General features: G+C 51.4%; 2 protein-coding genes across 2 annotated transcripts; one reads left to right on the forward strand and one right to left on the reverse strand.

Moving 5' to 3' along the window:
• Positions 1–909: 909 nt before the first annotated feature.
• Positions 910–2336, forward strand: Sras (Ras converting CAAX endopeptidase Sras). Its single transcript, XM_018638929.1, has 2 exons — positions 910–1037; positions 1350–2336. Exon 2 carries the CDS (start codon positions 1361–1363, stop codon positions 2165–2167), a length of 807 nt encoding a protein of 268 aa, XP_018494445.1. The 5' UTR covers positions 910–1037; positions 1350–1360; the 3' UTR covers positions 2168–2336.
• A 295-nt stretch (positions 2337–2631) lies between these two features.
• Positions 2632–5087, reverse strand: LOC100899177 (uncharacterized). Its single transcript, XM_003741822.1, has 4 exons — positions 5082–5087; positions 4022–4307; positions 3048–3421; positions 2632–2939 (listed from the first exon to the last, which is right to left on the reverse strand). The coding sequence occupies exons 1-4, from the start codon at positions 5085–5087 to the stop codon at positions 2748–2750; spliced, it is 858 nt and encodes a 285-aa protein (XP_003741870.1). The 3' UTR covers positions 2632–2747.
• Between the last annotated feature and the right edge of the window lie 6949 nt (positions 5088–12036).

Genomic DNA, 12036 nt, shown 5'->3' on the forward strand with positions numbered 1-12036 from the left:
CTGCGGACGCGCCTGTCGGCTTCCCCCGGGTGAACATCCTGCTCTCAAGGGGCGATCTCGACAGTCCGAAGATCATTCCTGAGGGATTCCATGAAATATTGTCAATACTCCTGTCACGGTCGGGTTGGGACCACCGAGTCCACGGTTTCCCTCGCGATTCAGGGGAGCACAGATCGACACGGCCGTGAGGGGAACAAATCCAATGATTAATGACTCACCCTTCCGATGTATCAGGGTCATATCTGAATCGAGCCAAGAGATAATCCGTCACCCAGCTCTCTCCGTTCTTACTCCAATTCATCCAAGAGTCGGGAACTCCGGGGCATGAGAGCATCTGCTGGAAGGTATACAGGATGGCAAATCCGCCGTCTTCCGAATGGGAATCTGCACGAAGTAGCCTTCCGTGACAGAGAAGTTGATGACACCGGAAAAATTGCCTCTGTCAGCGAATACTGCCCCGTGAATTGGATGTGGGGTCCCCGGTACCCTCGAGCTGAACGGGAATAAATTTCAATTATTCACCTTTATCACCCATTTGGCTCGCCATAGTCCATATTCCGTGGAGATTACCACAAAGGATGAGGAATAGAACATCATAACTGTATGGATGCCACTCCATCTGCCCGCTCGTTTCCGCCGTAAAACCCCTCACTGATGATAATAGAACGAGCGGCACACCACACACGTGCTCCCGGCTTCAGAAGAGAAATGAGAGGGATGCGAAGAAGTTACCATCCTGATACAGGGAAGAACAGTCCCTCGATTTCGGGCCATTGGCATCGTGTCCAGAGTTCCTTCGTGGGCATAAGCAACTCCTTGTACAACTTTCCCGACTGGCGCCTTTTTCCCCGCTCTCCTCTCCCCCGCACGTGTCTGACAAGCGTTGTTTACTTTCGAGCAAGTGGCCGTCAACCTCGACCACTCGGCGGACGGAGAACTCAGAGAATACAATAATCGTGAGATGATGAGTTCGGGATCACTCGACTGCCTCAAAATGTGCGCGATCATGGTATAACTTCGCAAAGTACGTTTTTCGGGTAGGTCTCAGCGTTCCGTTCACCTTTCGTCGCTTGCGATATATCACTCAGCCCGTGCATGGAACGCTCTGAGCGAGCTGCCGCAGGCCATGCTCCCTTGTCAAATTGGAATTCTCTCCGTTTCCACCTGTGTCGGACACGGGGAGCGAAAGCCATTGACTCGGGGATGGTCTCGGCCGCCACGTCCAGATCCGCGGATCATCACAGGTCACCCGATGACGCTGTTCGAGCTGCGCAGAGTCTCGGGGAGAGAAATCAAGCTCTAAGGTCCACAGGAAAAAGATCATATGAACGGAGATTTCTCGTTTGCAGGTTTATGGATCATGCTGCAGGCCCTCGCCTGCGCTGTGGGCATTGCTCTCGCATTTCTAGTCGTGATCTACGTAGGAATCGACGGACGGCAACGCAACGAGCCCTCGGTCGCAAAACTCCGATGCGTGCGAGTGCTTCTATTGAGTCTCATCACTCCTGTGTTCGTGTACTTCGTTCACGACGCTTCCTTCTATTCGGTCTCGTTCCGGGAGCTCCTCGGGATCCGTGCCGATGGCTTGTTGCCAGCGAGCGTATTGCCTCTGGCCCTCACGATGCTGTTCTACCTCGCCCCCATCGTCACTCATTTCGTTCTCGACCGCTATTACACGCTGCTGATTGAGCCCCACTTCTGGAAAGAGAGCTTGACGGACCCCCTCTGGGTTCGGGACCACATCTGTGCTCCATTCGTCGAAGAAGTCTGCTTCCGAGCGTGTCTATTGCCTCTACTCTATCCGCATTTCGGTGGATTGGGCTCAGCGATAGTAGGCCCGGTGCTGTTCGGATTATGTCATTTGCACCACGTTGTCGAACGCGTTCCGCGTTTCGGCCTCCTGAACGCTGTGAAAGTGACAGCGTCCCAGTTACTTGTTACGACATTGTTCGGTATCTACACATCGTTCCTGTTTTTGAGGACTGGTCATATACTGCCGTGCATTCTCGTTCACGCTTTCTGTAACTATATGGGTGTGCCACAACTGCCGGCGGCCGAGAGATCCTGGCTGTGGCTGCTCTACGCGTTCGGAATCGCCGGTTGGTGTTTCCTACTGAGGCCACTCACTGATCCAGACCTCTACTCGAACTCGATATTTATTAATTGAGAGTGCCCGAACCGTCTACCAGCAGAGGGAAGATGAGTTCGTTAATCAATTTGAGCTTGCTGCCGAGTGTATATTTCAATGTGTGAGAGCCCGAGTAATTTATTATTGTTGTTGTATGGAAGATCGAGTGATCGCTCATGGCAATCCATGGTAGTCCAAGAAGAGAGATATCGTATTTATTATCACCGGATCGATAGAATAGGGTTCTCCCTTCGCGGTTGATGACCCTTCGAGTATGGGAGGATCAGAAGCCAGCCTGAAAAGCGCACGAAGAGATAATGGTCTAGAATCTACCCGAATAAGACTTGTACTTTGTTCACTAAATTGGAATAAACTAGAACTCAATCAAGAAACAAATCTGAAATCGCGATCCTCAAATTGAAGCATCCTCTCAGCGGTCCCAAATCAGAAGCGGTGACACCGAAACGATAGCTTAGGCGGAGAAAGAGAAGACTATGGTTGTATCGGATCGCTCTTGATCTTCGACATTATTTATTAGGATGTAGCATGGATAGATATTGTACAGGGTTGTACATATTTGCAGGAGATGAAAATAGCGAGGCGCGTTTTGCGTAGTGAATCACTTCTTCTTCTTGATAGGATAAGACGTCAGTATGAAGGGCGCGTGCGCGACTGGCCATTGCGATGAAAAGAGCGGGTCGTATTGAGCGATAGCTGGACCCCATGCCGTGTTTATGGGTCTGGGGGGAGCCAAGTGGATTCTGGAGAAAGGTTCGGGGGGCAAAAATCCGATCGGTGGGTGATGAGGAGTCTGGAAGGGATTTTTACATGAGGAACCTTACATGTGTTCATGGGAAGCGTCTTCTTGTGGCGACAACATCAGCTCGAATGCCTGAATTTGAGGCGCGCAAAAGCTCACCCGAGGTTCGTCGGCTGTAGCGGGAACACCTGGTTGGATGACTTGGATTGGACGAGAAGGCCCAGTTGGGACGACCGTAGGACGGGACGTGATCGAACCGTCTTGCGCCCCGGGCTCTGAGATCACATTTGGAGGCACTACGAAGGTTTCAGTGGGTCGAGGATTGATTCCGTTAGGCGTATTCGGCTTGGGTTTCTGGGAGGAGGGTCTCGACGGAGAGGCACCGGGCGCAGATGAAGTCCACTCGACGTCGGCGGGAGCTTGATTGTCGGTTCCCGGCTCGTTGGTGTCAACCCTCGCTCTGAATCCGTCTTTGTCGGCGATATAATCCACAACTCTCATACGTCCGTCAGATAGAGTAATCGTGTAGCGACCTAACGAAAGACAGAAAATCATCATCAACTCGGAACCCAAGCCTGAGGTGATCTAATATGACATGAGAGGGCGATCCAACGCTCCTCCCACGGTCGGCCGATTCTGCTTATCTCGACCGTTCTCGTATCCCCTGGAAATCTGGAGAATTCTCGCCAGCGGCTGAGCGATCAGCGAATCGGCGTCATAGACGAAAATTTCAGGATTTATCGAGCCGACGCATTTCTAATTTCTCCGCCCATGAGAAACGAAATCTCAGATCAAGGGAGCCGCGCGGATAACCGAGAATATTTGATCGATGATCCGAGATAGAGGACGCGTAATTGCCATGAATCGGCCGGGGTGCTAACGATGTCCTTCCGAGTGACTCATTCATGAGCCACTATAGCGCAAACAACATCGGCTCGATAAGATGAATATTTCCGTAATTCAGAAGACTCGCTGGTCCACCGCTTCGGTCAAATGGGGAGCGGCGGGCTTTCAAAGCTACGTTGTTCACCGCGTCTGAGCTCAGAAGGAGCTACTGAAGCGTCAGAGAAGCGAGACACTGCATTCGTGGGAGACGATCCCTCCCTCATTAAGAAAACACGGCGTAGACTCACCTGTGACGGTCCCTTCCGAGTCTCTGGCTTCCTGGCGGCTATGACTGCCGTCCTCGGCCTGGACACCATATTCGAAGGAATAGGAGTCGTCGGCATCGATGTCGTTCGCACTGATCTGTTCTTCGTTCCTCACCGGGGCGAAGGAAGGGCCATCGAAAGCGGGCCTAGCACGCACAACTGGACTCAAACCGAAGCGACCGAAGTAAGGTTCGGCGTAACCGTTCCTTCCGTACAGAGGCGAAGCATGCGTTGCCGCAGCAAAGGACACAAACACTAGATGGAGGAACTGAAAAGGGTGAAATCCCATTATTTCAAGGATGTGGGGGTCCGATTCCGGACGGAGCCCCTGCACAGAGGCAGAAATCACTCACCATGATCTTGATGACTGATCTCTTTCGCGATTTGCCCCACCAGGGTGATTTTATACGAAGCGAAAACCCTTTCCCCCGAACACCGGTTCCCGATTCTGGAAAAACTCGGTTGGTCTGCCGAAAAGAAGTCTGCCTGAGAGAAGAAGTGTCCCTCTCGCCTCGACGTATGAGTTGGGCTGGAATCACTTGATCCGAGGAGGGGCAAAAGCCGCGCGGTTGAAGTTTCGACCCTCAGGACTTGAGCCCAGTCAACATTTTCTCTATTTTTCTCTTGACGATCCCGCTAAATTCGGAGATGAGTTTGGAATGCGGGAATAAATTCCCAGAAGGCATGATTGCCGACTCTGGGAAGCTCGCGAAATATCGTTCCCCCTCACGGGCTCTTCGAAACTCGCGACCGTAGCAAGGAGCTACGGTCGTATGGTTGTTTGAGGAGGGGGTCTGGAAATTAGATTCGCAGTATTCAGTCACGATGAACAAGGAGCTGGAAGGAGCCGTCGAAGATCTTCTCGGATGCGGTCACTCGAAACAATTCTCGGATTCGGCTCAGACGATGCCCTAATCGCTTAAGGTTATTTATTGCTCGGCGGTTGATTTCGGAACGTTTTCTCATTGATTGCGGCATGGACACTCCCGATCAAGACTACATCGGGAGTGTAACGAAAGCAGTTGATGAGAGACTTTCTCACCCTCATTACTCCTCATTAGTATTGATCGTGGAGCTCACTCACCGAACAAGATTATCGGATATTGTGACAGTTGATTGCGCCAAATGACGCCATGGGAACAGTTGACAGCGATTGCGTGTTCGACGCAGTCCGTTTCCCAGAAGTTCAAAACTTGTCAAATGAATTCGGTTTGTTTGCGTGCCACGAGAAATGCTCGATTCGTGTGAGTGTCTCAAGAGATTTAGCCGCCTCGGAGGCATTGAAATGAAATGAACACCGACATCGACTCGAATTAGAGGCAGATGCGGCTTTGTGCCTGATTCTGAGAAGGCGATTTGCTCCGCTTGTCTGTCCCGCCAGATAAGAACGGGTCTCGTTGCTCTACCTTGTGCCGTGCCGCTCGGCGATAATAAGCTTCGGATTAGGCGAAGACCACCTCTCGGAGTTCCCAACCCGAAAATCATCCCCATCATTCGCATGGACAGACAACCTCGGGCAGATCCGTTTTTACCCGTGGTAATTATTTATCAACTCGTTCATCCAGCCCTCCGTCGAGCCAGAATACTCTTCGTTTATGGCGGTGATTCTCACATACACGCAAGAGATGGAGAGTTCAAATGACTTATACCTCCCTGTCGTTTAACAAGCGCCGTTTGCGGAACTCCTGCCTGGTGGGGAGCATACAATGGTCGCCGTCGACTTCGTTGACCGAAACTTATGGGGAGCCCTGGCTATGGTTCCTCCCTGTGATTCTATGTTGTTTTCGCTTGTCGTCGTCGTCGTTGTAAATCTTCGATAGATCACATTTAATGAATGTTTCTCCTTTCTCTTGAAATAGAATGTCCTGTGTAAACAAGAGCCCGATCAAGGTTGAGAAGAATCGCTCTTTATAATGAAGGGAAGGCGTTCTTTGCGAGCAGTTTTCGCTTTTTGGCAGACTTTGTCACTACAATATGGCCCTTGGACTTTATCTCTGTTCTCGGAGCCTAACTGGGAGCCGTCCCGTGGTTATCTTCTCCGAGCGAAATTTGATTTCCATACACCGATCGGCCATACTCGCTCTATAATCTCCAAGACCCCGGGTATGCCGATCGCAATTAGGTGGGCGTCGGCACGGAATAACCAAACTGTATCCTCCCCGGCTTCTGCACAGAAAATCTGCCAGCCGAAGACGCAGTCCTAGACTTAGGGAGTCGTGGTGTGGCTGTATGCCGCCTGGGCATCATTTATTCTCAGCGCTTGAAACGCCTCGCTTGAATCACGAGCAGGACATGGGAACGAAGCGCGCCCTTATCAGCGGTATGGTTCGCAATTATTGCGAATCCGACTGATAAGGGAGGAACAGGCACTTCGTGAGCTCCTGGCGAGAATCTTTGAGAATTTTCTTCGGTACAGAATGCCATTCTCCGCCACCCATTCGAGACTGTGATGGGTCGCTGGACTACCAAGTCGAAAACGCGAGTTAATCCCGAGGAAAAATCCGTCTCTAGCTTCGATAACTGACATTGTTTATTGTGCATCGCGAAGGAACAGCCCCTTTTGCTGTATCAGGGCGAATGAAAAATTAATCCTGAGAAATGTGACGTGTCGTTTGAGGAGCATGATCCGTCGTAAAGCCATAATCCTGATTCCGAAGTGTGAGCAAGGCGTACGGGTCAATAAACGACACCACTCTCCTCCGCACAGGATTAGATGAATCAAGGCTGCTTGTTCTTCTATTCGAACTTCGAGGATGGGATTCTTCAGAGCAGGATTTCACGACACGGTCTCGATTGTGCACCTCATGATTCCTGTCAGGGGAACTGTTCGCTGCGGTGGTGGCATCGGCTCCTGGCACGTGCGTGAGCGTGACGCCCGGCGCATTCTCGTTTCCAATCTACGGTGTTTTCTGAGAGGACAGAATGTGGAACCGATCACACCAGGCGAGGGAGATAGTCTCAAGCACTGGTGAGCATCCGATATCCTCAAAGATCCCCAGGTTCCCTATGATCTTCGAGGAGCGTTCACGGAGCGCCCTTCTTTGTTTCAGCTCATGGACTCCAAGCCTGCCTAACCCTAAAGTGGAAAAGAAATGTTCCTGGAAAGCGTCCCGTGATCCTCCGTAGCAAGATAGCAGGAGAGGCGCACGGAGTTCTCCGTAAAATTGACACGAGATCCGATGATCGCGAAACGTAAGCAATGCGAAGATTTTTGGAAGCCAATCATTACTCCGGACTCAATTTAGGACTCTGGCGTACCCGCCCTTACGACCGATCCGAGCGGGAGATTTCTCTGGGAACACATTGACATTTCGTCGAAATGTTTGTCTGGGATGTTCGACAAATAATAATTGGACCGGGATGTCGGGCTGAGTAAGTTTTTTTTCCACTCGAGAAATGACGATATCCGTCGGCAGCAATTACAAACTTGAAAAATTACCTTGCGTCTGTCCGCACCTGGGGATTGATTTGGGATCCCAAGGAATCGTTCGAGACGAATTTCATTAATCAGGGAGGCGATCGACCGACTCACTTATTCCATTTACGGCCTGCTTGGCAATGAGCCACAGAAACTGTGAGGAGCTTCCGATCAGTGATTGAATAATGGCCGAGTCTGACGTTTAGGTCTAGCCTCTATTTGGTTATCAACATCCGATGAACGTCTCTAATGATCTTACGTTCCCGAGCCATGCCCTGTTCTTGACGTTTGCTCGAATGCCAATGATGTCCAGAGAGCCAAGTGGCCAGAAGACGAAGTCATTGAAAGCCCAATATTAAAATGCTAATGCGAGTCCAGTAATGACTCGCGTATCAAATATTGAGAGATAAACGCGCGTATGGCACCGTTTATCGCATAGAGAACTCATTTATTCTCCGGAGAGACATATCGCGACGAATGAGGAGCCAGTGAATGAAGGGCCGGAGTGCAGCTCGCGGGAAAAAAGAAAAGTTCAGCGGGAGCTCGGATTCGAAAACTGAAAGGATCGGAGCTCCTCTCGATCGGGATTCGAGTTTATTGGGTTAAGCTGATGAAGAGAGCAGAGAATGGCTATTGCCGAGTGGCTTCAGCGAGGGTTCGGAGCAACGGGGAGCGAAATTCTCGTCATCCAAAGTGCCAGCGTATTCGTGGTGATGTCTAGCCGTATTATCGCCGGATGGCGGGTCGCAGAATGATTCGGCGGGACATGAGGATGCCTTATCTCAATTTCGACGTTCAGGCCCTCGCTATCTTCGATGATGCTCATATTCACGCTGGATTTATTGAGAACTGAATGTCTTGCTCGCGGTGGTTCCAGCGGTGACAGTTCTGAAGCCGATCGAGCCACAGAATCGTCTTAAGCTCCCTCCTGGTCAGAGTTTCCATTTCAAGAATTCTCTATTAATGATCCGAAGATTTACAAAGCTTCGGAACGGAGTCGAAGACGAATATCTCGTAATACCAAGTCCGATTGTTTGCCTGTGGACAGGCCTCTGTGAGAATCGCAGAGCTGATCGTCATTACTGGTACCAGAATTCTCCAGAATTTCGGTTTCTATGCTAAGATTGTGGAGTTCAGGGTTTATCTGGATGAGGACGTTTATTGATGTCTGCCGGCCGCACCCAGAAACTATCTTGTTGAGTATTTCGGCTTCGATTGCGAGGGTACCCTTGTTGCGAAATCGGCAACGGTCACGTCACTGTTTCCTACCCAGACCCGGCTCCTCGTATCACGTGCACGCTCGGAATCTCTTGCTTTATCCGAACATGTATTCAAGCCTCGAAGGAGCGCGCAGATGCGAGCTAACCTCGATCGGAACCCGAACCCAATATTGATAGCGAATCCCATTCCGACTCTTTCAAATCCGAGAATCGAATTCGGTGAATCGAAAGTCTCTAGATGTGATCGGATTCAAGTACATGGTCACCGCAGGATCCCGGGGGCGATCTGTTGGCCGACATGGCGGTTCCCGAGAACTCGTTGGGCCCGAACTCCTCGAACGGAGCCGGTATATTTTTACTAAAACATTTCTGGATTCATGCTTGGATTCCCGTTATCGTGGAAGAAAATCCTGTCAAAAGGACATTAGCCTCGCACAGATGACGGAGGGACGCAACCCCGCCCGCCGCCAGATCGGCATCCGACAGAGGCGCATCCACAAAACACAGAAACGGAGATAAGCTCGATATTTCGTTCCCGATGCGTCATCCTGCCCTTCCTATCAGCCGCTCACCCCGTAGTTCCCCGCTCATCTTGGGTTCGGTGTGTTGTTCTTCGCATTCTTCTGTGTATGACTGCGACAGTCCACACCGACTATGCACATACATTTGAAACAAAACTCAATTCGTTTGAATTCTCTGAACGATCGTCCGTAATCGCTCGCTCGACCGAGCGACATTAAAGATTAGATAACCCTTGTATTATCTGTCCTCTGTAAAGCGAGCAAGATATCGGCCCTGCCACCGAGCGGATGTGCAGGCAGATCAAAGGCAATTTGTTCAATTACGTAGTGATCCACGGGACGTGAGTCGCGAGGCTCAAAAGTCACTGGTTGACCGACCGATACGAGGAGCGTCTTTGCCCGGACCGAGAGATAAATGTCGATTGATTCACCACGGAACTCTTTACAACGCCGTGTGTCATCGGCTTCAGCTCGTTGGGCGCGGCAATCTGTCAACTAAACGAGAATATCTCTCTAGCCATGCTCTGACAAAATTTTCATTAGTGCCTCCGAGAATATTTCTCTGTCATGTGCGACCTCTGCATCGAGTAGAGAAAAATATCAATATCAGTCCTCATCCAGAATCATGGCAACCGAAAGGGAGCGAGAGCATCGCAGTTCCAGATCCGCAACTCCCATCAGATCAACATATTCAAGCGCTAATCGAGAACTGGGAGGGTCTCCGCTCACCCATGCTTCACGCATCTGGAAGTCACTGACAGATGATTCGATCTTGGTTCGGAAAAGAATTAGGTGCACGAAGCATATGAATTGCTGGAATGCCCAGGCAAGGGCTCTTCTACGAATTCGCCCTTTCTGGCATCTGGAAGCTCCTCCATGTACCAAGCCTCGGGTAGAGCCCATCATCCGCATTCTAGGGTATGTGGTTCATTCCGAGCATCTTGCCACGGGGAAAACCCCACGAGTGGCTTGGGGAAGCTTGGTCGAAAAAAGTCCAGGTCTGATCCGAGCAGGCAACAGGGACTAGAAGCCCCTTATCTTCATCCAGACCCGGAGACCCAGAACCCACGATCTTCCACTGCAGCCAGACCTGTGTGCCGATACCCAGGTAAGGCATTCCACGATTCTCAACAAAAGTCGTGGAAATGACTCTTGTGAAATAGGAAACAGGTAGAGCTCCCGAGATTCGCGAAGCCGAGGGAGCGGACTTAGGCCGAACTCAGTCCGCGGAGCCCGACACATTCCGAGGTCCGTGGTCACCTTCTCAGAAGAATTGGTATCGATGCTTCTCATTCCGACAGCCCGAGGCCCAAGGAAGAGCGGATGTCCCGTCACATCGGAATAGATTTGTGACGACAGAACGGGTGGCGGTCTGTGATCTAGCTCGCGAGGAGTGGATTGCCTCTCGGCCGGGTTCTGATAGGGATCCCTGTGCGAAAGACCGGAAGAGGGCTGCCGCACCGACTATCGGCAGAAAAAATGAGCATACACCGACTGCGTACTTCCGTCGTCTGCAGCCTCTCCAAGAGCCGGAACGCTCCGAGCAGGGTAGTAGGCGAAGCCTACATGGCAGATATGAATCCGAGAAGGGAGAACGAGTGCCCCATATTTAATTGAAGAACGCCCGCAGGTACCGTCTACTCCTCTCGTCTCCGGATGTGGGCTTCATCGGAGTCGGTGTTCCCCTATGACTCACGGCTCCCAATCCACTACCCGAAGCCTCGCTATAAGGAGAGGAGCTTCCGGGATTGGGCTGATTGAAATCCCGGTAGGTCACCGATTCTGCCGAGCGATCCGTCATTGTCACATACGACACAGGAGCGTTCTGGTGATCGTGAATCTTGCGCCGCCGATTTACGCAGTGACATCCGAGTCATTGCGGGGTACGTGCTCCTGCAATGAGTTCATGATGTGCCGACCAGACGCATCGTGTGGCCAAACTCTCCCAATATCGACAGATCTGCTCATTCCGACGAAGTCGTGTCCTCCGGTCAGACATACGGATTCGGATCGGAAAAGGGGCGTACGCAGAACTGTTTCCGGGAGGGGTATGATGGCTTCGGATCTGTATTGGGCCGGGAATCCAAAATGGTGACCCGCTCGTGCATCTTAGCATTATGAAACAACTTCCTTCGGGGGGGGGGACTTGAGTGCCGTCCCGCTTCAAGGTAGATACGCTTCCGGGTCCGGAAAGCTCCGTCAAGTCGAGACGGCATCCCGTGGTCTCAGGACGTTCGAAGTAGTCATCGAGACCTGAAGGAGCTGTCTGCGAACGCTACCTGGGTATCCTTCGCGCCCCGATATGTAGACCCGCTCGAAGAAGGATTGCTCTCTGTTCACGCTCCCTTGTGGGCATTCGACGCATCCCAAGAGGACGCTGCCCTGCTGAGTGCGCAAATCAGCCCTGCTCAGTCAAATACAGAATTTTCTCGGCAGCTTCCGCTTAGAATACGTCTGTTCATGATTCCCCCATGCCGCTCAACAATGTAGGCCCTCCCGAGCCGTGAGGCTTGTCGACAAATACGTTCGGAGACATTACAGGCAAGATACTCACACTTGTCTGGGAATATCATCTCAAACTCGGGGCTTCACTTATCATGGATGTACTGCTGGTGGACGGGTGGAGCGCAGTTTATCAGGGACCAAGCTGGCACTACAACTCATGTCCGTATCTGGTTGGAAGTTCGAGATCGATCTTCTCCAGTTGAAGATATATGGGTCACGACTATTCCCTCCTTCGTCGACAGGGGCGCGCCCAGGATTCTTTTGGAGGAGGGCAACTAGAGTTTTGGAGGGGGCCAGACGATAAAAAATGATGACGCGCCTTCTCGGGGTCCA

This window comes from Galendromus occidentalis, unplaced genomic scaffold, assembly GCF_000255335.2.
Source record: "Galendromus occidentalis unplaced genomic scaffold, Mocc_1.1 scf7180000077202, whole genome shotgun sequence".
Classification (NCBI taxonomy): Eukaryota; Metazoa; Arthropoda; class Arachnida; order Mesostigmata; family Phytoseiidae; genus Galendromus; species Galendromus occidentalis.

Excerpts from the sequence above, each read along its gene's own strand:
- LOC100899177 (XM_003741822.1), bottom strand. Across the intron at positions 3,422-4,021 it reads CTCGGAAGGGACCGTCACAG|GTCGCTACACGATTACTCTA; the intron begins GTGAGTCTACGC and ends GTCTTTCGTTAG. Across the intron at positions 2,940-3,047 it reads CTACAGCCGACGAACCTCGG|ACTCCTCATCACCCACCGAT; the intron begins GTGAGCTTTTGC and ends AATCCCTTCCAG.
- Sras (XM_018638929.1), top strand. The coding sequence starts at position 1,361 with ATGCTGCAGGCCCTCGCCTGCGCTGTGGGCATTGCTCTCGCATTTCTA.